We start from the raw sequence: 24272 nt of genomic DNA, 5'->3' as shown, positions 1-24272 counted from the left end.
ACATATGAAAGGGGGAGAGACTCATAAAAGATTGAGAGAATAATTAACTAAGTTTTCCCGTAATTTCTTGAAGTTTTGGTTAGCAGAATCTACTAAACACAGCCAATATAGATGTCAACTCCTTAACTTCACTTGAAAACAAGACAATCAAAACAAAATTTGTGGACTGGGTGAGCATTTGCACAGTTAAAAAATCTCAAAATGTAACCATAATATGAAGTGTAATTTTTATAAGAAGAAATGATTCTGTGAAGAATGAGTTCACAAATAATAGAAGTGTGGCATACAAGAGAGCTTAATTTTCACTTGTATCTGAAACTCACTCTTCCTTTTCTGCCAAAACACACTGTTTCACATCTCTCAATTAAAACAGACATGTATTTTTTTAAAAAAAAGTACTGGCAATAAGAAGCAGTGTTAAAATTTTGAAGTTTGTGAGTAGCTGTCACTTACTTAGTGTACCAAATTGAAATAATTCATTTGTTATTTTAAAAAAGAATAGCGAAACCAATTTAAATGGAAGTTGCAAATTCAGAAACATAAACTGTAACATGCTCAGCTCTATGCTTTAAGCAGTTATTCATGCTGAACAGGAATGAAATCTAAGCTACAGTCTTTTAAAGATGGAGGTTACAAAAAAAGTCTATTAACAGAACCCAAAAAAGTTAAACCAGGTAACAGCAGAAACTGGGGCAGGTCTGACAACAATAAATATCAAGCTTTTGAAAACAAACATTCTTGCTTCTGGGACAAAAGGGTATAGGGAAGATAAGAAAGATAACAGATATATGATTAACTACACTCCCGAGAGCAATCTCTACACACAAGATACTGAACACTAAACAAGCACAACATTTGTGTCCCACAGTTCTAAAAAAAAAAAGGGAACACTACTACCGTTAATTCAATATTCTCAACTGATCTTGGTTTTGGCCCTTAGTCAATTTCTGCTGCCTATAGGTATAATCTATTTACGTGTGTGAGTATAGTCCGCAAACTACAGCAAACAAGAGATAAAAACAGCTCTGATTCCCATTAAAAATGACATGAACTTACAACTACCAGGAAGAATACCAAATTTCAGCAAGGCATTTCCAAAAGTTGAGCGTAAGGTAAGAAGGTGAAGAAGATACTGCAGGTTTGGTTGTGAGACAGTGAGGGGGAGAGGGTTCTGGGCAGGTGGGGTTGCATCCTACAGGACAATCATCGAGGAAAAGATTAATCCTGGCACAGCTGTACATTTGCTGGTGACTGTAAAAACATGATGAGGTCATACAGGGAAACTGACACATGCCAGAACAAACTACTACTGTCTTCCACCAATCACCATGCAAGGTGCCTTACTGAATCATCATCCTGGGCTCTGGAGAACAGATCACCGGCAGCCTCCTCACTACTGTGTGGGAGGCCAGGTCCTTCATTATCCACTGTTGCCAGCTCCTCCACCTGCCAATGGCACAGTCCTCTCATCTACATAACTGATGTTTTAATCATTTAAGCTCATACAAATAGTAAATGAGATTAATAAATGAAAGGTATTGCATTTTACAGTAAAAAAAACTCATTCTATAACAGCTTCCCATTAACTTGTGGATAAATTTTTCAGACCATAAAAGAAAATAATCAGTTATTGACAATATAAAGTAACTGGATAGATAAAAAAATATCTACTCACCAAGCAGCAGCAGGAGAAGACACAAACAAGAATCTTTAACTTATGCAAGCTTTCAGAGCCAGTCGCTCTTCCTTCCAGCAGAAGAATTGAAGGAGAAGGAAGAGGGCTGAAGGAAAAGGACTGGAGTAGTTTAGGAAAAGGTTTTTGAGTCATCAGTCTTCTGACTGGTTTGATGTGGCCTGCCACGAATGCCAGCCTCATCTCAGAGCAGCACTTGCAACACACGTCCTCAATTATTTGCTTGTTGTATTCCAATCTCTCTCTTCCTCTACAGTTTTTGCCCTCTACAGCTCCCTCTAGTTCCATGGAAGTCATTCCCTCATGTCTTAACAGATGTCCTATCACCCTGTCCCTTCTCCTTGTCAGTGTTTTCCACACATTCCTTTCCTCTCTGATTATGCGCAGAGCCTCCTCATTCCTTAACTTATCAGTCCACCTAAATTTCAATATTCGTCCGTAGCACCACATCACAAATTCTTCGATTCTCTTCTGTTCTGGTTTTCCCACAGTCAATGTTTCACTACCATACAATGCTGTGCTCCAAATGTACATTCTCAGAAATTTCTTTCTCAAATTAAGGCCTATGTTTGGTACTAGTAGACTTCTCTTGGCCAGGAACGCCCCTTTTGCCAGTGCTAGTTAGCTTTTGATGTCCTCCTTGTTCCATCTGTCACTGGTTATTTTGCTGCCTGGGTGGCATAATTCCTTAACTTCATCTACTTTGTGATCAACAATCTAGATGTTAAGTTTCTCGCTGTTCTCATTTCTGTTACTTCTCACTACTTTTGTCTTTCTTCGATTTATTCTCAGTCCATATTCTGTACTCATTAGACTGTTCATTCCATTCAGCATATCATGTAATCTTCTTCACTTTCACTCAGCATAGTAATGTTATCCATGAATCATATGATTAATATCCTTTCACCTTCCATTTTAATTTCACTCCGGAATCTTTCTTTTATTTCCATTTTTGCTTCTTTAATGTATAGATTGAAAAGTAGGGGCAAAAGGCTACATCCCTGTCTGACAGACTTTTTAATCTGAGCACTTTGTTCTTGTTCATTCACTCTTATTATTCCCTCTTGGCTCTTGTACATATTGTATCTTACCCATCTCCCCTATAGCTTAACCCTATTTTTCTCAGAATTTCAAACATCTTGCACCATTTTACATTGCCAAATGCCTTTTTCATGTCGGGAAATCCTATAAATGTGCCTTGATTTTTCTTTAGTCTCGCTTCCTTTATCAACTGCAACATCAGAATTGCCTCTCTGGTGCATTTACCTTTCCTAAATCCAAACTGATTATCATCTAACACATCCTCAATTTTCTTTTCCATTCTTCTGTATATTATTCTTGCCAGCAACTTGAATGCAAGAGCTGTTAAGCTGATTATGCGATAATTCTTGCAATTCTCTGCTCTTGCAGTCTTTGGAATTGTGTTGATGACCTTTTTCCGAAAGATGGTATGTCACCAGATTCATACATTCTACCCACCCACTTGAATACATTTTGCTGCTGCTTCCCCTATTCATTTTAGAAATTCCGATGGAATGTTTTCTCTTCCTTCAGCCTTATTTGATCTTAAGTCCTCCAAAGCGCTCTTAAATTCTGATTCTAATACTGTGTCCCCCATCTCTTCTAAATCAATTCTTGTTTCTTCTTCTATTACATCAGACAAAACTTCCCCCAAATAGAGACCTTCAATGTACTCTTTCCATCTATCTGCTCTCTCCTCTGCATTTAACAATGGAATTTCCATTGCACTCTTAATGTTATCACCCTTGCTTTCAGTTTCACCGAAGGTTGTTTTGACTTTTCTATGTGGTGACTCAGTCATTCCAACAATCATTTCGTTTTCGATTTCTTCACATTGTTCATGCAGCCATTTTGTCTTAGCTTCCCTGAACTTCCTATTTATTTCATTCCTCAGCGACTTGTATTTCTGTATTCCTGCATGTGACTGAATATTTTTGTACTTCCTTCTTTTGTCGCTCAACTGAAGTATTTTTTCTTCACATTTACCTTCATTGCACCTATGTTTTTCTTTCCAACTTCCATGATTGTCCTTTTTAGAGATATCCATTCATCTTCCACTGTATTACCTCCTGAGTTATGCCTTATAGGTGTATCTATAACCTTAGAGAACTGCAAGCATATCTCGTCATTCCTTAATACTTCTGTATTCCACTTCTTTGTGTGCTGATTCTTCGTGACTATACTCTTAAACTTCAGCCTACTACTTGGGATTTGAATCTATATCTGCTCCTGGGTAAGTCTTACAATCCAGTATCTGATTTTGGAATCTCTGTCTGACCATGATGTAATCTAACTGAAATCTTCCTGTATCACCTGGCATTTTCCAAGTATATCTCCATCTCTTGTGATTCTTGAACAGAGTATTTGCTATTAATAGCTGAAATTTATTACAGGGCTCAATTAGTTTTTCTCCTCTCTCATTTCTTGATCAAAGCCCATATTCTCCTGTAACCTTTTCTCCTGCTCCTTCCCCTACAACTGCATTCCAGTCCACCACGACTATTAGATTTTCATCTCCCTTTACACACTGTATTATCCTTTCAATATCCTCATATACTTTCCCTATCTCCTTACCTTCAGCCTGTGACGTCGGCACTTATACCTGAACTATTGTTGTCGTCTCCTTATCTTCAGCCTGTGACGTCGGCACTTATACCTGAACTATTGTTGTCGGTGTTGGTTTGCTGTGGATTCTGACGAGAACAACCTTATCAATGAACTGTTCACAGTAACACACCCTCTGCCCTACGTTCCTATTCATTACAAATACTACTCCTGTTATACCATTTTCTGCTGCTGTTGATATCAGACCATAAATCCTTGACTTCTTTCCATTTCACTTCACTGACCCCTACTATATTTAGCTTGAGCCTTTGTATTTCTCTTTTCATATTTTCTAGCTTCCCTACCATGTTCAAGCTTCTGACATTCCACACTGCGATTAGAGATCCGAATGGGGGACTACTCCGAATCTTTTGCCAGTGGAGAGATCAACATGACATTTTTTCAGTACAAATGTCCTTTGGATATATGTTATGTGTGTTTAATACAGTGGTTTCCGTTGTTTTCTGTGATCTCATGCCATTGATCATTGCTGATTCTTCCGCCTTCAGGGGCAGTTTCCCCACCCCAAGGATAAGAAGTGTTCTGAATCTCTGTCTGCTCCTCCGCCCTCTTTGACAAGGCCCTCAACAGAATGGGGAAGACTTCTTATGCCAGAAGTCTTCGGCTGCCAATGCTAATTATTAATCAAAATTTAACAGGCGGTGGGTTTTGAACCCGGGACTGATGATGTTTGGATTACTGATTATTAAAAACGCTACCCCCAGGCCTCGGGTGGTGGAAAAGGGGTAGAGTTTGGAAATGTCACCCAGAACCCTGGGTCAGGTCCACTTACTGGACAGGATGAGAAGGAAAGATTGATCATTGGGGTCTGCACCAGATGAGATTTGAAAACCTGAGAGCTTAAAGGTGGAAGATAGGGTAAGGGTAATATGAAAGACAGAGATTACAACTAAAACATCGTGCACTAGTTAATAAGAGTGAAAAGCTAAGAGCATTGTATGTAACAGAGATGGGAGGAGGGATGGTGAAAAAAGTGGCAAGTCAAAAAATGAAAGCTGTAGAAAACTACAACAGAATGAAGAAACGAGTAGTTAGTGTGAAAAAATGCTGAGACAGAAGGAATTAATGTAAATTAAGGCCAGGTGGGTTGCAAGAACCAAGGACATGTTGTAGCGCCAGTTACCACCAAAGGAGTTCTGAGAAACCGAAGTCAGAGGGAAGAATCCAGATGGTGCATGTGGTGAAACAGACACAAAGATCATGACTGTCATGTTGTAGAGCATACTTTGCAACAACATATTGTGTGTTGCCAGTATACGCCCTCTGATTATGCCCATTCGTCCTGACTGATAATTGGGTGGTACTCATGCCAACGTAACGGGCCGAACAGTGTTTACATAACAGCTGGTACATGACATGTCATTTCACCTTTGATAGTACATGTTTTGCCAGTTACAGGGCTTGTATAGGAGGTGGTAGGAGGGTTTATAGGGCAAGTCTTGCAGAAGGGACAGTCACAGGGATAGGAGCCATGGGTGCAGATGGTGCAGGGAGATGGGTGCAGATGAAGCATATGGTCTGGCAAGGAAATTGCAGATATGGAGAGGGCAATGAAAATCTATTCCAAGTTTGGAGGGAAAAATCTCAAACAAAATGGATCTCATTTCAGGGCATGAATTTAGAAAGTCATGGCCTTTTCAAAGTGGCTGATTAATACATTCAAGACCGGGATAATACTGACCGGCAAGTAGTGTGATAGCCCCAGGGAAATCTGTTTTTGAACTAGGCTGGTGGTGTAATTATGTCCAGTGAAGGCTGACGTGAGGGTGGTGGTGTATTGCTGTAAAGAGTCTACATCCAAACAAATACATTTTCCTCGAATGCCAAGGTTGTATGGGAGGGAATGTTTGATATGGAAATGATGGTACCTGTCAAACTGTAAGTATTGTTGTTTGTTAGTAGGTTTAATGTGGACAGAAATGTTGCCTTTGGTAAGGATGAGATCAGTATTAAGGAAAGTGCAATGGGATTCAGAATAGGACCATGTGAAATTTAATTGGAAGAAGGTATTTAGATCAGAGGAATTTTAACAGATCAGCCTCACCATGAGTCCATATGGCAAAGATGTAATCAATGTATTTAAACCAAATCAGGGATTGAAGGCTTATGGATCCCAGGAAAGCCTCCTCCAAGTGAACCATGAAAAAGCTGGCACAGGAAGGAACCATCCTGGTTCCCGTGGCCGTGCCCCTAATCTGTTTGTATGTATGCCCCAAAAGCTTGGTTGGTTGGCTGATTTGGGATAGGGGGCCACACAGTGAGGTAACCTGTCCCATCCGATTAGGGAAGGATGAGGAAGGAAGTTGGCCGTGCCCTTTAAAGGAACCATCCTGTCATTTGCCTGAAGCAATTTAGGAAAATCATGGAGAATCGGATGTGGGTTTGAGCCATCGTCCTTCCGAATGCGAGTCCAGCATGCTAACCACTGCACTATTTTGCTTGGTCCACTCAAAGATGAAGTAGTTGTTGGTGAGTATAAAGTTGATGAAGGTGAAAAGTCACAGGTTTGGAATCAGGTGGGTGCTGACTGAGGCAATGTTCAGCAGCAGATAGACCATGTACCTGGGGGCTGCTGGTACAGAGGGAGATGGCATCAATGGTGACAAGCAAGGTGTGTGGTGGGAGTGGGACGGGCACAGATTTCAGATGATCTAGGAAATATCATCAAAGGGAGAGCCACGTTTGAAATGACACATACCATATATCAGCTGTTATGTAAAAATGTTCAGCCTTTTACATCGGCATGATTACCATCCAGTTATCAGTCAGGATGAATGGGTGTGGGCATATGCATAGGGCGTGTTCTGGCAACACACAAAATCGTGTTGCAGAGCATGCCCTACAATACGACAGTCATGACCTAAGTGCCTGTTTCACCACATGCACCATCTAGATTCTTCACCCGGACACCAGTTTCTCAGAACTCCACAGGTAGGAACTGGTGCTACAATGTGTCCTTGGTTATCACCACCCACCTGGTTTTAATGTATTTCAATTCCTTCCACCTCAACATTTCTTCACAGTAACTACTCCTTCCTTCACTCCTTTACAGTTTTATACAGCTTTCATTTTGTGACCTATCTATTTTTCGTCTTCCCCCTCCCACCTCTGTTACATGCAATACACTTAGCTTTTCACTCATATTAACTTGTAAATGATGTTTTAGAAGTAATCTGTGTTTTGCATAGTACCCTGTCTTCCACCTTTAAGCTCTCAGGTTTTCAAATCTCACCTGGTGCAGTTCTCCTCATCCTGTCAGGTATGTCTCCCCTGACCTGGGTTCTTGGTGGCTTTTCTGAACTGTACCCCTTTTCCTGAAATTCTCCAGTCCTTTCTTTTCACCCCTCTTCCTTCCCCTTCAACTCTTCTGCCGGAAGATGGAGCTACTGGCTCCAAAAGCTTGCATAAGTTAAGCTATTTTGTGCGTATGTTCTCCTTCCGCCGATTGGAGAGTAGATTTTTTTATCTATCCAATTACATCATACCATAAAAGGGAATACAAGTTTACGGCACTTTGGATAAAGTTACATTAGTGTTGAAAATCATGTCTTTTTTCATATTTAAAGGAATCAGTGTTGTGCCCTGTTCCATCCAACTTTTAAAATTCATGCAGCAATTACATAACAAATTAACTGTATTAATCAGCTTTTTTGGTCATATTTTTTTCCTAATATTTCTCAGACATCCAAGATGTGTCCCCTACTACAGAAAATCGCTTATTTACTGTTATTTGTGCAAGCACCTACATATTAGTGGTTTAATTATAGGTGCACAAACTCGTTGCTATTTCCTTTCTAAACACATTTTCACAGACCAATCAACATGTTTTCAGGTGCTGTGAGTTATGCCATTACATGTACTCACTGCATGGACTTTAACAACCAAGTAGTGTGTAGACATAAGAGCATAACTTGCAGCACCTGATGAAGATTACTGGTTCATTAGTCGAAACATTGTGTTTCTAATGAAAACAGGAACTGACTTGTACACCATTAATCTATCATGCTGAACAAACCTGAGAGATTACAATGACATATTATTTAATAAATGTACTGGTACTTAATTGTGAAATCCACCCTGCAGCATATTACTGTGGGGAGAAATGTATCCTAGAAGAAGTAACAAATTATACACTCATGTGTACAAGGGTCTTTCCTTCTTTTGTGTCTAACTAGTTACAGATGTCTGGGAGAAATCAATGAAGTCAATCTTGGAAATAGTAAGAGCAACTATTAATGTTTATACTACTTGCAAAACAACTGTGATCGAAAAATCACAATTTCAAAGAAAATATTTTATACATGTTCTTTGCTTTTTTCATTTACACAATAATGATAAACAAAAGATTACAATTTGCATTATTTCTAAACCTGTGTATGTTATCCTCCGTTTACAACATTCAAAATATCTGTAGTATTACTACTCAATACAACCTTTTTTGTGAAAACTAAGGTCTCATATGACTGTCACACCCAGAAACAATCATGCTTTCCCAAATGCTCCCGATTATTTCTTCTCACAATTGCATAACAACGTGTGAAACCATTGCAGGTATGAAACCATTGCATATTTCAATGAGTGCCTTCATTTCCTACTAAGTACATGTTGTAAGATGTAAACTATAAATACTGAAGCTGTTTTTTATATAACTATCTGTTTAATTTCACTTATCAAATCACCAATATAATACTGAAATTAAATTTAACTGTGGACCTACACATAATATTTTTTTCCTAACTAACCATAACACTATCACTTGTCACAACAGGGTTATACAGAATTCCTTGCACATATGGTCACGTGTACATAGGAACTACAAAGAAAAGAATTAAAACCCGGCTTACGATCTATTATCTGGGGAACGAAGGTAAATTGGCAGCAGCAGATCGTGCACTCGGACCACGTAACCACCAGATTCAATTCTCTGATACTATACTTCTACAAAGGGCACTCAATAAGTAATGCGACACATATTTTTCTCGGCCAATTTTGGTTGGAAAAAATGTGGATTTCGCTGTGGGACGTCGTGGAATATTCCTGCATCAGCCCCTATAGTTTCATGAAGCTCTGATAGATGGTGTTGCTATACATAGCCTTCAACACAGCGTCTGTAATGGAGGTGCATTCCAAGCAGAGTGCTGTTACAGTTCCATTTGGTGGAAAAATACAGCATAACACATATTAATAGACACTTGCAGAATGTCAACGGAGACCTGGCAACGAACAAAAACACCACGAGTTGTCGGGCACGGAGTCTGTCGTAGTTGTAACAAGGTCGGGCAAACCTGTCTAATCTCCCCCATGCCTGCCAGCCGGACACAGCCGTGACTCCAGCAATGTAGAACATGTGGACACTCTCCTTCAAGGTGATCAATGTATCATAATCAAATATCTTGCTGTACAACTGGACATCTCTGTCGGTAGCGCTGACACACTCGTCCACCAGCTGGGCTACTCAAACACGTGTGCCCACTAGCTTCCTCACCACCTAACAGAAGACCGTAAAGAGCAACAAAGGTCTGCCTGAGCAGAACTGCTTGCACATTACAAGGCTGATTGTGACAATTTTTTGTCAAACATCATCAAAGGTGACGCAATATAGGTTCATTACTTCACACCGTAATTAAAACGGCAATTCGAGGAGTGGCGTCACACCGCCTCTCCTCGAAAGAAAAAGTTCAGTGGGGCACCCTCGAACTGTAAAGCCGTAGTGATAGTGTTCTGGGATTCTGAAGGGGTTATTCTGTTTGATCCCCTCCCTCGTGGGGCAAAGATCAACTCTGAAGTGTATCGTACTACCCTAAGAAAACTGAAGAAACGATTTCAGCACTTTTGTCAACACAAAAATGCAAATGAACTTCTCCTTCTCCATGACAACACGAGTCTGTGTACACAAGAGGAGCTCACAAAACTTCACTGGATTGTTCTTCCTCATCCACCCTCCAGCCCAGATCTTGCACCTACCAACTTCCATCTGTCTGGCACAATGGAGGATGCACTGTGCAGGAAGTAGTATGTGGATGATGAGGTTATTGATGCAGCAAGATGTCGGCTCTGACGCCCACCAGTAGAGTGGGCATACCGGCTCTCCCAGTAAGGTGGATACGACTGTCTCACTGAACTGAGATTATGTTACAAAATAGGATTTTGTAGCAAACAGAGTGGGGAATAATATGGTGTATTGAGATTCTGAATACAACCAACCTGCTTTCAGAAACAAAATGTGTTGTATTACTTATCAAACACCCCTCATATCAAGATTCAGTCATTACTATGCTAGGATGTACAGAAAGGTCAAAGAAATTAAAAAATACAAAAACAGCTTAACATATAAGGGAGGAGGATTGAAAGAACACAATTTGGGCCTTCTCTAAAGAATCAAACTCCCACATGTAAAATAGCTTCAAACTTCTGATTTCTTTACAGATGAGTTAATGTGTTAAATATTTGACATTAAGTACATGGGTGAGAAATAGATTAGTAAAGATTTGAAATTATGTTTTGATTTTGATCAAAGTCACTAAGTGCACTCATTCGCAACTATTGGATGGAAATAGTCAGGGTTATTTACTCTAACTCGTGCACAGTTTCCAACTGTAACACTTTTCTTCCCGTGTCAACCCTTTAACATTTTGTCAATACTTATGAAATATTGAAAAGTTGGAAGCTGTTAGATAGACAACATGCAACTGGGACTAGCTGTCATTTAATAATATAAATGTAGCAAATAGTGCCACTTCTTCTGCAGCACAAAATTCATAACACACACTGGTGCGACTCCGCAATCTGTGGCAGCGACTTGATGATGTCACGAGCCGACAATTGTTACATATAAACAGCTTAGCTTGCTGAGCTTATTTGAGCTCATACATCATCCAATGAAGTCTTTATAGTCTCTGAGAACTTCTCCAATACTAGAAGATTAAACATTGGGCACAGCAACATGCGTTACACCATGTTGTTTTGTCCATATAACTAAAATCACCAAGGATCAAGTAAATATTCTCTCAAACAAGTCATATATCTCTTTCTCTGCAGGCAATCCCCAACACATGCCGAGACAGAAAACCACTACATTAAGATCTGCGTATATTCATGCGAAATATTTTTGTATGGTTTTTTTTTTGCCCGGAGATGGGACCATATCTTGAGACATGTTGTAATAATACAATAATTTAAGTACATTAACAAATAACTCATGGCTAGCAGCAGTTACAAAAAACCTGTTGACAAAATTTCTTTATCAGCATATTATTACACTCCTGGAAATGGAAAAAAGAACACATTGACACCGGTGTGTCAGACCCACCATACTTGCTCCGGACACTGCGAGAGGGCTGTACAAGCAATGATCACACGCACGGCACAGCGGACACACCAGGAACCGCGGTGTTGGCCGTCGAATGGCGCTAGCTGCGCAGCATTTGTGCACCGCCGCCGTCAGTGTCAGCCAGTTTGCCGTGGCATACGGAGCTCCATCGCAGTCTTTAACACTGGTAGCATGCCGCGACAGCGTGGACGTGAACCGTATGTGCAGTTGACGGACTTTGAGCGAGGGTGTATAGTGGGCATGCGGGAGGCCGGGTGGACGTACCGCCGAATTGCACAACACGTGGGGCGTGAGGTCTCCACAGTACATCGATGTTGTCGCCAGTGGTCGGCGGAAGGTGCACGTGCCCGTCGACCTGGGACCGGACCGCAGCGACGCACGGATGCACGCCAAGACCGTAGGATCCTACGCAGTGCCGTAGGGGACCGCACCGCCACTTCCCAGCAAATTAGGGACACTGTTGCTCCTGGGGTATCGGCAAGGACCATTCGCAACCGTCTCCATGAAGCTGGGCTACGGTCCCGCACACCGTTAGGCCGTCTTCCGCTCACGCCCCAACATCGTGCAGCCCGCCTCCAGTGGTGTCACGACAGGCGTGAATGGAGGGACGAATGGAGACGTGTCGTCTTCAGCGATGAGAGTCGCTTCTGCCTTGGTGCCAATGATGGTCGTATGCGTGTTTGGCGCCGTGCAGGTGAGCGCCACAATCAGGACTGCATACGACCGAGGCACACAGGGCCAACACCCGGCAACATGGTGTGGGGAGCGATCTCCTACACTGGCCGTACACCACTGGTGATCGTCGAGGGGACACTGAATAGTGCACGGTACATCCAAACCGTCATCGAACCCATCGTTCTACCATTCCTAGACCGGCAAGGGAACTTGCTGTTCCAACAGGACAATGCACGTCCGCATGTATCCCGTGCCACCCAACGTGCTCTAGAAGGTGTAAGTCAACTACCCTGGCCAGCAAGATCTCCGGATCTCTCCCCCATTGAGCATCTTTGGGACTGGATGAAGCGTCGTCTCACGCGGTCTGCACGTCCAGCACGAACGCTGGTCCAACTGAGGCACCAGGTGGAAATGGCATGGCAAGCCGTTCCACAGGACTACATCCAGCATCTCTACGATCGTCTCCATGGGAGAATAGCAGCCTGCATTGCTGCGAAAGGTGGATATACACTGTACTAGTGCCGACATTGTGCATGCTCTGTTGCCTGTGTCTATGTGCCTGTTGTTCTGTCAGTGTGATCATGTGATGTATCTGACCCCAGGAATGTGTCAATAAAGTTTCCCCTTCCTGGGACAATGAATGTACGGTGTTCTTATTTCAATTTCCAGGAGTGTATTATTAGATTATGTTTAGAAATGTTTTGACATGAAAATGAAGAAGTAAAACTTACACTGTCTTCTCTGTTGAGAATTTCATCAGCATCATCATCACTAATATCACTAAGATCTACTTCGTGACATACAGGATCCTCCAAACAAATCTTCTTTCCATCTGGTTTATCAGAGGCCATTTCCAGATTATCTCGAGGTCGCTTTCCATGAAGCAAGCTATCAGATACATCAACTGTCTTCTTCATACTGTCATCCAGTTTCACTATAACACCAAGCAAATTAGATTAATATTATCAAAATGTTAAAAAAACTGTTTCCCGAAAAACATAAAATACCTCTTACCATCCAGCAGCTTGTCCTCCTTCAACTCCACTATCCGTTCTGCATCCAAAAGTTCATCATGTGGCATCCTAACACTGAAACAAAGGCATATGTATGTTGTTTAATAAGATACACCAGTTATTAACATAATAATTGTAGCATTAATATTTAGTACACTGTGACTGTATGGGACACAAGAGCAAGTGCATTTGGCTTTCTAGTCGGTGCATTAATGGATTACAGACATATTTTCACTACATATTTACTATAGTTCAGCTTACCATCTACATCTGTCACTTGCCTTCTGTACAAGCACTTTACAAAGATCAGAACTAAATGTAAATAAAAGCAAAATAACAAGTTGGAATCAAACAATATCTATTTTTATTATTTTGTCATGCAAGATGCAATAAATACTACTTCATGAATCTTCTTCTGTTACTTGCATTAAAAGTTTTCAAATGATTTGAAAACAGAAATTACTGTAGTTTTGTTTCCACATACAAAATCTGTTACACCGTACTGTGTCTGCTGTGCCCCAAAATCAACCAACCATCTCTCTTTCATTCAAATGTAGTAGAGATAAAGCGTATGAATGACATTTATGTATCAAAGTCATTATCCAATATATAACAATTTATCATCGTCATTATTATTATTATTATTGTTATGTTATTACTAGGATTATAAATTATATTAAATCTGTGGATATTTAAGACATTTATTCAAATATTGTCATTAATACTAAGAGACTGTTTAGTTTCTACAAGAGAAACATACTGTCTCTACAGCTGAGCAGTAAAACACCATTAGCAGCATGCTTAATATTCATCGGAGCTGGCCATTAAATAATAAATATTCATTCAAAAGAAGATACTGAACTGATACAAGCTGCGATTCATTTTGACTTGTGTGTTTTAGAATACTACTGACCACAATTTCTGTTGCCAAACTAGGTCATGGCAGAGCTATGAAAATGCATAACTCCTACATGACATGAGTATTACTCACAAATTGCTTTTACATGTGAGATTCATTGTCAACTTGTAAATGTTGTTATCTTAATTTGTCTGCTACAGTAATATGTCTGCTATAAAATTGTCTGAGGTAATACGTATGCAACTATTATTGTAGTTTAAGTTAAATTGGTCCTTTCAATATCAAGTGGAGAAAAATCAACAGACTGTTGTCAAATTATTATACATACCTATATGGCATAACACAACCCATGTTAAAGCTTCTACACATAATGGATGTGGAACAACATGACTGTAATGAATAAAGCTTTTCAGAAATAACAGCAAACATTTGCCTTTTGTGATGGTTCAATCTTTATTATACCACGACTGGTATCAAGTTGCCTAATGACTCATCATAAAATAGTGGTACATACTTTGTAGTGATTGTTTGCTAGAATCAATTACTAAAAACTGTGTACTACCACCTGACTGTGAGTCGCTAGGCAAGTTGGAACTGGTCATGGTATAACAAAAACTGAACCATCACAAAACGGGATTGGTTACAGTTATTTCTCCAAACCTTCGCAAAATGCAACAGTTTCTGAGATAGGGGTTTGATCCAGATCTGGATTGTAAACCCCCTTCTCACATTAACAACATCCATTTTGACATGCTGGATGACCACAGTACAGTTTCTTGGAATCTTTTACATCTGAGAAATGTGGGGTTGGTCCTGTATCTCCCTCCCTCTCTCTCTCTCTCTCTCTCTCTCTCTCTCTCTCTCTCTCTAAAAAAAGCAACAACACAGAAATGGTTTAAATAGGGAAACACACAGAACAAATCTTTATGATGAAAAGCAGTAAACTCAACTGCAGAATAAAAGTAATTACCAAATCACAGATGGGTGATATTCCTTCATTAGCAGACCCTGCCACAGGTGCAATCTACAGCTCAGAAAAAGAAGTATTTGCCGAACTATTAATTTGCATATTGTATTCTGAAGCCCACTTGTTTGGTATGACTTGAAAAGTGATTCATAATTTGTTCCACTGTTATGTATCAGCTGGAGCCCAGAATTGACTTTCTAACTTCATTTTAAAATCTGTAAATGTTCCTTGTCTTACTCTTACACCACAAATGGTTGAAAGTGACTGTGCTGGTATCATACTGCATTAGCTTTTTATTACAATGGTAGTTACACCTTAACTAAAGTGCTCAATGTGTAAGAATGTTAAGCTCTCACATTGGCATGGTCTTTAAATTCTTACTGTCAGCAGATACTAGAAGGCCTAAGGAAAGGAAGGTTAAGTGTTTAAAATTCATTAAAACTGAGCTCCACATTATTTTGAAAAAGTGATGATTTGCAGCTTCTAGAAATTTTCGGAAAATCATGGTTTGCACACAGCTGTATTGTCACTTTAACAAACAACCAATTAAGTCAGAAATATGCCATCTCCAGTACAATGTGACATCATTTAGTAGATGCCTGACAAATAAACAGATGCTCATTAACAAGTGCCACACCATAAAGTAGCTAAGTGTACGGCAAGACTAAATTCATTACACACAAAACATTAACACAACTGGAGAAGTTTGTGTGGAGGAAACAGCTGATGCCTGTTTCCAACAAACCATCATTGCAGCAATGCGGAGTGATATACGGAAAACATGTAAATCAAAACAGTTAGTTGAATCCCACTCCACTTGTCTACAGTAATACTGAAATATTCTAGCTACTCAGACATAGTTAATTTTTTGTATATCACTGAAGAGTTTAAAGCAGTTATAATTCTTTCAAAGTATCCATTTTTCCAAACAAGAAGATTCTCTCATGGCTGCACTGAAAGTCTGTTTACACAAAGTAATTTTATTTATATCTCTTACTGGATGTTCAGTCTAAGCTACTGGCTCAAAGTACACTAATGTTTGTGAAACTGCAACATCATGAATGAAGAATACAAATGACATAAAACTCACATGGCATTCAAAGCAATTAATACAAGGCACTGTGTACAGTACTCTCTGGGCAACCATGTTATTACCTTGTAATTACCTGCTTATGATGCCTTGCTGGCAACATAAGTAAAATATCTTCCCTAGTGATATTGCTCTGCTCCACAGCAGTGTCAGTTTAATCACCATCTGCTGTTTCAGTCATGAATGATGTTGACTCTTTGTTTGAATCTATGCTGTCTGATTCTGATATATTTTTAGTTTCCTCGTCCGTCAAAGAACTTCCCTTCCAGCAATCATAACACACTTTTTTTGGTGCGCTAAATGGCCTTTCTAGTTTTCTAATGTCACAAAACTAAAGCAAATGTCACAGCAGCAAAAGAAAACTGATTACACAGTCTAGTGGTTAGTGTCTTTGATTAGTTCCTGGTTTGATTCCAGATGACTACCTCAATTTATTCTCTGGTGGAAAGGTATGGAAAGAGGGTCCCCTCAGACATAAGAGGCCAACTGAAAATCCACTTGAATATAAAAGCAGCAAAACTTATATGCAAGTCGCTGAACTAGCATTTTACTTCAAAAGGCTTGCACATGGCAAGGTGACACACATTTACTACTAGCAGCAACGCATCAGCTATTATTTTCCTGGATTACAGAGAGAGAGAGAGAGAGAGAGAGAGAGAGAGAGAGGTGCTTGACCTATTTCCACTATAGGTCTTACTTTTTTGCTACATTCCACGCCAGTGTTACAGGGTTTAAGTCTAGATGGTATGGTGGAAGTAGAAAGGGAACCATTTTCTTGCAAAATTTTGTCAGTGGTATAAACAAGTGAGGGTTGGTGTTCCTTAATTAATGCTAAAAATTTGGGTTTCCTTGTCTCCACAGATTTTTAATTTCTTCTCTCAATTTTTACCTGACAATCCAATGTTTTACTGCTGTACCAGAGAGAAGAAGTCAACACAAAACGAAATATTGCATTCAAATCAATGAAATGTTGACTGGCTCTGTTGTTCGACAATACTCTTTACCAATTGTAACTTTGCAACATTTATTCACTATGTGGTGTTATAAATCCAAGATTCTTCTAAATAAGGTACTGCCCACTTTAATTCTGGTGTGTTATTCTTTTTTTTAAAAAAAATTTAATGTAGTATGTTCATTTTGCAAGTACGTTCTTTCCTCCGCGTATAACGATTTCATCATTCTGGTACCTTTCAATATAAAATCCCAGAATTTCTTTTGTAGCCTGGAATTCAAGTTATGACCAACAAAAACTATTACATTTTTACAAATATGGATATTCCTTGTTGTTTTTGTTGTGGTCTTCAGTCCTGAGACTGGTTTGATGCAGCTCTCCATGCTACTCTATCCTGTGCAAGTTCCTTCATCTCCCAGTACCTACTGCAACCTACATCCTTCTGAATCTGCTTAGTGTATTCATCTCTTGGTCTCCCTCTACGATTTTTACCCTCCACGCTGCCCTCCAGTACTAAATTGGTGATCCCTTGATGCCTCAGAACATGTCCTACCAACCGATCCCTTCTTCTAGTCAAGTTGTGCCACAAACTCCTCTTCTCCCCAATTCTATTCAATACCTCCTCATTAGTTATGTGATCTACCCATCTAATCTGCAGCATTCTTCTGTAGCACCACATTTTGAAAGTTTCTATTCTCTTCTTGTCTAAACTATTAATCGTCCATGTTTCACTTCCATAGATGGCTACACTCACTACAAAAACTTTCAGAAACAACTTCCTGACACTTAAATCTATACTCGATGTTAACAAATTTCTCTTCTTCAGAAACGCTTTCCTTGCCATTGCCAGTCTACATTTTATATCCTCTCTACTTCGACCATCATCAGTTATTTTGCTCCCCAAATAGCAAAACTCCTTTACTACTTTAAGTGTCTCATTTCCTAATCTAATTCCCTCAGCATCACCCGACTTAATTCGACTACATTCCATTACCCCCGTTTTGCTTTTGTTGACGTTCATCTTATATCCTCCTTTCAAGATACTATCCATTCTGTTCAACTGCTGTTCCAAGTCCTTTGCTGTCTCTGACAGAATTACAATGTCATCGGTAAACCTCAAAGTTTTTATTTCTTCTCCATTGATTTTAATACCTACTTCGAATTTTTCTTTTGTTTCCTTTACTGCTTGCTCAATACACAGATTGAATAACATCGGGGAGAGGCTACAACCCTGTCTCACTCCCTTCCCAACCACTGCTTCCCTTTCGTGCCCCTCAACTCTTATAACTGCCATCTGGTTTCTGTACAAATTGTAAATAGCCTTTTGCTCCCTGTATTTTACCCCTGCCACCTTTAGAATTTGGAAGAGAGTATTCCAGTCAACATTGCCAAAAGCTTTCTCTAAGTCTACAAATGCTAGAAATGTAGGTTTGCCCTTCTTTAATTTAGCTTCTAAGATAAGTCGTAAGGTCAGTATTGCCTCACGTGTTCCAACATTTCTACGGAATCCAAACTTATCTCCCCCGAGGTCGGCTTCTACCAGTTTTTCCATTTGTCTGTAAAGAATTCGTGTTAGTATTTTGCAGCTGTGACTTATTAAACTGATAGTTCGGTAATTTTCACATCTGTCAACACCTGCTTTCTTTGGGATTGGAATTATTATATTCTTCTTGAAGTCTGAGGGTATTTCGCCTGTCTCATATATCTTACTCACCAGATGGTAGAGTTTTGTCAGGACTGGCTCTCCCAAGGCCGTCAGTAGTTCTAATGGAATTTTGTCTGCTCCTTGTTTCGACTCAGGTCTTTCAGTGCTCTGTCAAACTCTTCACGCAGTATCGTATCTCCCATTACATCTTCATATACATCCTCTTCCACTTCCATAATATTGTCCTCAAGTACATCGCCCTTGTATAGACCCTCTATATACTCCTTCCACCTTTCTACTTTCCCTTCTTTGCTTAGAACTGGGTTTCCATCTGAGCTCTTGATATTCATACAAGTCGTTCTCTTTTCTCCAAAGGTCTCTTTAATTTTCCTGTAGGCAGTATCTATCTTACCCCTAGTGAGATAAGCCTCTACACCCTTACATTTGTCCTCTAGTCATGCCTGCTTAGCCATTTTGCACTTCCTGTTGATCTCATCATTTTTGAGACGTTTGTATTCCTTTTTGCCTGCTTCATTTACTGCATTTTTATATTTTCTCCTTTCATCAATTAAATTCAATATTTCTTCTGTTACCCAAGGATTTCTACTAGCCCTCATCTTTTTACCTATTTGATCCTCTGCTGCCTTCACTACTTCATCCCTCAGAGCTACCCAATCTTCTTCTACTGTATTCCTTTCCCCCATTCCTGTCAATTGCTCTCTTATGCTCTCCCTGAAACTTTGTACAACCTCTGGTTTGGTCAGTTTATCCAGGTCCCATCTCCTTAAATTCCCACCTTTTTGCAATTTATTCAGTTTTAATCTACAGTTCATAACCAAAAGATTGTGGTCAGAGTTCACATCTGCCCCTGGAAATGTCTTACAATTTAAAACCTGGTTCCTAAATCTCTGTCTTACCATTATATAATCTATCTGATACCTTTCAGTATCTCCAGGATTCTTCCATGTATACAACCTTCTTTTATGATTCTTGAACCAAGTGTTAGCTACGATTAAGTTATGCTCTGTGCAAAACTCTACCAGGCGGCTTCCTCTTTCATTTCTTACCCCCAATCCATATTCACCTACTATGTTTCCTTCTCTCCCCTTTCCTACTCTCGAATTACAGTCACCCATGACTATTAAATTTTCGTCTCCCTTCACTACCTGAATAATTTCTTTTATCTCATCATACATTTCTTCAATTTCTTCGTCATCTGCAGAGCTAGTTGGCATATAAACTTGTACTACCGTAGTAGGCGCGGGCTTCGTGTCTATCTTGGCCACTATAATACGTTCACTATGCTGTTTGTAGTAGCTTACCCGCACTCCTATTTTTTTATTAATTATTAAACTTACTCCTGCATTACCCCTATTTGATTTTGTATTTATAACCCTGTATTCACCTGACCAGAAGTCTTGTTCCTCCTGCCACCGAACTTCACTAATTCCCACTATATCTAACTTTAACCTATACATTTCCCTTTTTAAATTTTCTAACCTACCTGCCCGATTAAGGGGTCTGACATTCCACGCTCCGATCCGTAGAACGCCAGTTTCTTTTCTCCTGATAACGACGTCCTCTTGAGTAGTCCCCGCCCGGAGATCCGAATGGGGGACTATTTTACCTTCGGAATATTTTACCCAAGAGGACGCCATCATCATTTAACCATACAGTAAAGCTGCATGCCCTCGAGAAAAATTACGGCTGTAGTTTCCCCTTGCTTTCAGCCGTTCGCAGTACCAGCACAGCAAGGCCGTTTTGGTTAGTGTTACAAGGCCAGATCAGTCAATCATCCAGACTGTTGCCCCTGCAACTACTGAAAAGGCTGCTGCCCCTCTTCAGGAACCACATGTTCGTATGGCCTCTCAACAGATACCCCTCCGTTGTGGTTGCACATACGGTACGGCTATCTGTATCGTTGAGGCACGCAAGCCTCCCCACCAACGACAAGGTCCATGGTTCATGGGGGGAAGCTTGTACTGCTGGCAAAATCAAAGAAATTGTTGTATCATAACATATTTACCTTTATCAGTAATTAACTATTTATTGTATGCATTTTACTGAGTCTGCTTTGAACTGATACTTGAATTCCTCTTCCACTCAGCATCATGTCTTCCCCTCCACTGACTTACTTAACTTTTGCTTGTTAAAATTTGCTTACACTTTCTGTCGCCTTCTCTTCTGGAAATATCATACTTTTCTCGTTCTCACAGTCAGTAAGGTTAATGATGTTACTAGCAAGTTAGCACAGCGTCCTGCAAAGGTATTTTCTACATCCACCTTTTACACTCACAGTGGGAGCTAGCAACATGCACTACGTTGAATTGGGATGTGACTGTACATCATCACATGACCAAGTTGGTTCCCTCAAGGGGTTAGGTAATCACTCTGTCCTGCTGAGTAAAGGATATAGACATGTTGCTGTTTTGTTGTGGTTGTGGTCTTCAGTTATAAGACGGGTTTGATGCAATTCTTCACACACATATGATTAGAAGTTTATAGGATCGAATGATTGGCATTCACAAAGATATACTACTGTCTGCTGTAAGGTGGAATTGCAATTGGAGCCCATGTTTGGCTTGATGGTTGTGCAGATAAGCATCTGACTTAACCTCCACTTTTAAATATTTTCTTTTAACTATACAATTTGTATATATGGAAATATGCAGTTTCAGATTTCACATTAAACTGTACGTTCCATATTCAATAGGGACAGATCTAGTGAGACACCATGTGGCTCAAATGACTGTTCGGACTGATCACTGCTCTATCTCTAGGACATAATGCTATTATCTGCAAATATATTCTATTGTGTACAATAGCTGTGATGCTGAACAAAATATATCTCTCACTTCAATATGTTCATCAGTATATACAATGTTACACCCACAGAAAATATCATATCTGTTGTAAGAGAATGAACTGGTTTGGACTTTGATGTTGATAGTGTACAATAAAAGTTTTCTTTGAAAAATGAACAACATTTCCTAGAGTTCATTATACAGTGTTACACTAGATAAAATGCCTGGAGCAACAATCTATAAGTATCACTGGGTTTCCTTATGAGAGCATTCAAAATTTGTCTGATCTGACACAGTAAAATGTGATTTTTTCTTGGTGTAATTTCGACAAACACTATTGTAACTATGCAGGAGAACATGCACAGAGCATTATCCCAATTCAGAAGCCCATGTGGAGCCTTTACTAATTCCCACCCATCAGTGTGCCATACTGTAGTGGTATTTCAAATGTTTCAGGCTATCAACAATGGAACATGGCAGTATTGTCAGATAAACTGCATATTACTTCAATTTCTGATAACTAGATTCTATGGAAGGACTTGGTAAAAAAAATAGCAGTGGGTTGGTGTCTTGCTTAAAGCTAGAATGCTGCTGCATTCTTTGCTACAACTTCAATCATATATAAATGTCTGTCCCAACTCAGTGACTGTTAAGGTCGACTTTTCAGCATTGTAGTGCAAAAAAATATGTGATTTTTCACCAATCACCATATATATCAACACAAAAGTCTGACAGTTTGCAAAGCAATTTAAAATGTAATCCAGATTCGCTTCTCCTGGGCAATTCCTATCCTCCACACAAATATTTAATTAAACACTAGTAGCAAGTGTACGGCAGCAGACTATTAAATTTACTATATTGGTAAATTTGTGATTCATTTCTTAATAAATAGTGACAATGATTATCACATTCATTTTCATTACATTTAAGCGGCTGTGACATTCAGTAAACTGTAATTGTCTAGCATGCCAACATACGCACATACAAATTATATACACATAACTTGTAAATTTGTTTGTTCATCATTTCAATAGAAATGCTGTAAGTGATCTATGGAACATATAATTAACTAACTAGCCCCCAACTTAATTTTCATTAACAACAGCATTTGTCCCTACATAGCCCTCTGGTATTGTCGGCTGATACTCATATCTGAGTTTCCATTTTTCTCCTGCATTTCCCCCACATACATTACACATAATAGAGGGTGGAGGGTGCTGGGCCTGGTGAAGTTTGCATCTCTAATGTTTTTCATTTTCCTGCCTCCTATGTTCCTGCTCAAAATGTAAGACAGCAGCTGAAGTAGTTGTGTGCCAATGTTTACGATCTTCTGCTGTGATGCACCAATTACTTGGGTCAATGTTTAGACTCTTTAGGTTCTTCTTGAACTGGTCTTTACAGCACTTCAGAGGAGCACCATGGGGCCTTCCAACTGTGCTCACTTCGCTATATAAAATTTGTCAAGGAAGTCTGTTGTTTCTCATCTGCTGGACATGCCCAATCCATGTGACTTGGTGACTAATAACAGTGGCTTCTATACTTCCCATTTTGGCCTTCTCAAGAACTGTAGTGTTTGATACGAAGTCATCCCATTTGTTGTTCAAATGTATCTAAGCTTCTGTTGGTTGCAGCAGTCTAGTTTCTTACAATCACAGCGATATAGTATCTACATTTTACAACCATAGAGTAGGGCAGAACAAGAACTGCTCGATATATTATCAGTTTGATGCATAATGTCAGATACTTATTCAGGAAGACCAAATGTACAAGATGTCCAAAAGCAACATGTGCAGCTTGCATCCTGTTCTCCACGTCCTTTTCCAGCAAGCAATTAGTTGATAATACACTTCACAGATAGAGGAAAAGATCTACTTGTTCCAAAGGTGTGCTGGAAATAGAGATAATGAGATCCAGAAATGTAGTTCCATGAGCTGGCTCTGCTAGCACCTTTGTTTTAGGATGTTGACGGTCAGGCCAAATTGTTTATATGCACTACTGAAACAACTTACACACAGTTGCAGCTCTGCAGGTGTATGAGCTGGAGAAGCACTGTCATCAGCATTCTGTATTTCAGCTACCTGAGTGAGACTTGTGAATCTATTAGAGAGCAGTCTGGAGTGATTAAATAGCCATCTGTCAAATCTCTATTTGAGTTCTACTCCTGTCTTGTTTCCAGACGATGTCTCATAAAGTATGGCTGCCAGAAACCGAGCAAACAACATTGGTGTGAGAATGCATCCTTGTTTGAGCACACTGATAATAGGGAATTTGACAGATGTTTCATTCTGGTATAGCACTTGCCCAGACATGTCATCATGGAAAGCTTGAATCTGTTTATCAGAGTGCTCACAGTAGCCAAAACATTTTAAGACCTAACACATTGCTTCTCTGAGCACACAATATAACAGACCTTTTCTAAGTCACAGAAAATAAATAGTAAAGGCTTATGTTGTTCCCTGCACTTCTCCTACAGTTGTCATGCACAGAAGATAATATCATTGGTTCCTCTGGAGGGGTGAAATCTGCACTTAGATTCAGGAAGTACAGTCTCAGAAAGAATCTGGAGGCTATTCAACAGAATTTTAGCAAAAAATTTAC

General features: G+C 39.7%; 1 protein-coding gene across 7 annotated transcripts in view; it reads right to left on the bottom strand.

Moving 5' to 3' along the window:
* Window positions 1–24272, bottom strand: part of LOC124593671 (zinc finger CCCH domain-containing protein 13-like) — a 234343-nt gene that overhangs the window by 40607 nt on the left and 169464 nt on the right. For 6 of the 7 annotated variants that reach the window (XM_047131957.1, XM_047131959.1, XM_047131958.1 and 3 more), the window contains exons 13-15: window positions 13359–13432; window positions 13076–13278; window positions 1345–1446 (exon numbers count right to left, since the gene is read on the bottom strand). In XM_047131957.1, coding sequence (XP_046987913.1) covers window positions 1345–1446; window positions 13076–13278; window positions 13359–13432 — 379 coding nt within the window. The remainder of the gene's footprint in view (window positions 1–1344; window positions 1447–13075; window positions 13279–13358; window positions 13433–24272) is intronic. The other variant, XM_047131964.1, reaches the window with a different exon arrangement.

The sequence above is a fragment of the Schistocerca americana genome, chromosome 2 (assembly GCF_021461395.2).
Source record: "Schistocerca americana isolate TAMUIC-IGC-003095 chromosome 2, iqSchAmer2.1, whole genome shotgun sequence".
NCBI classification, from domain to species: domain Eukaryota; kingdom Metazoa; phylum Arthropoda; class Insecta; order Orthoptera; family Acrididae; genus Schistocerca; species Schistocerca americana.
This window is presented reverse-complemented; position numbering and strand designations above follow the sequence as displayed.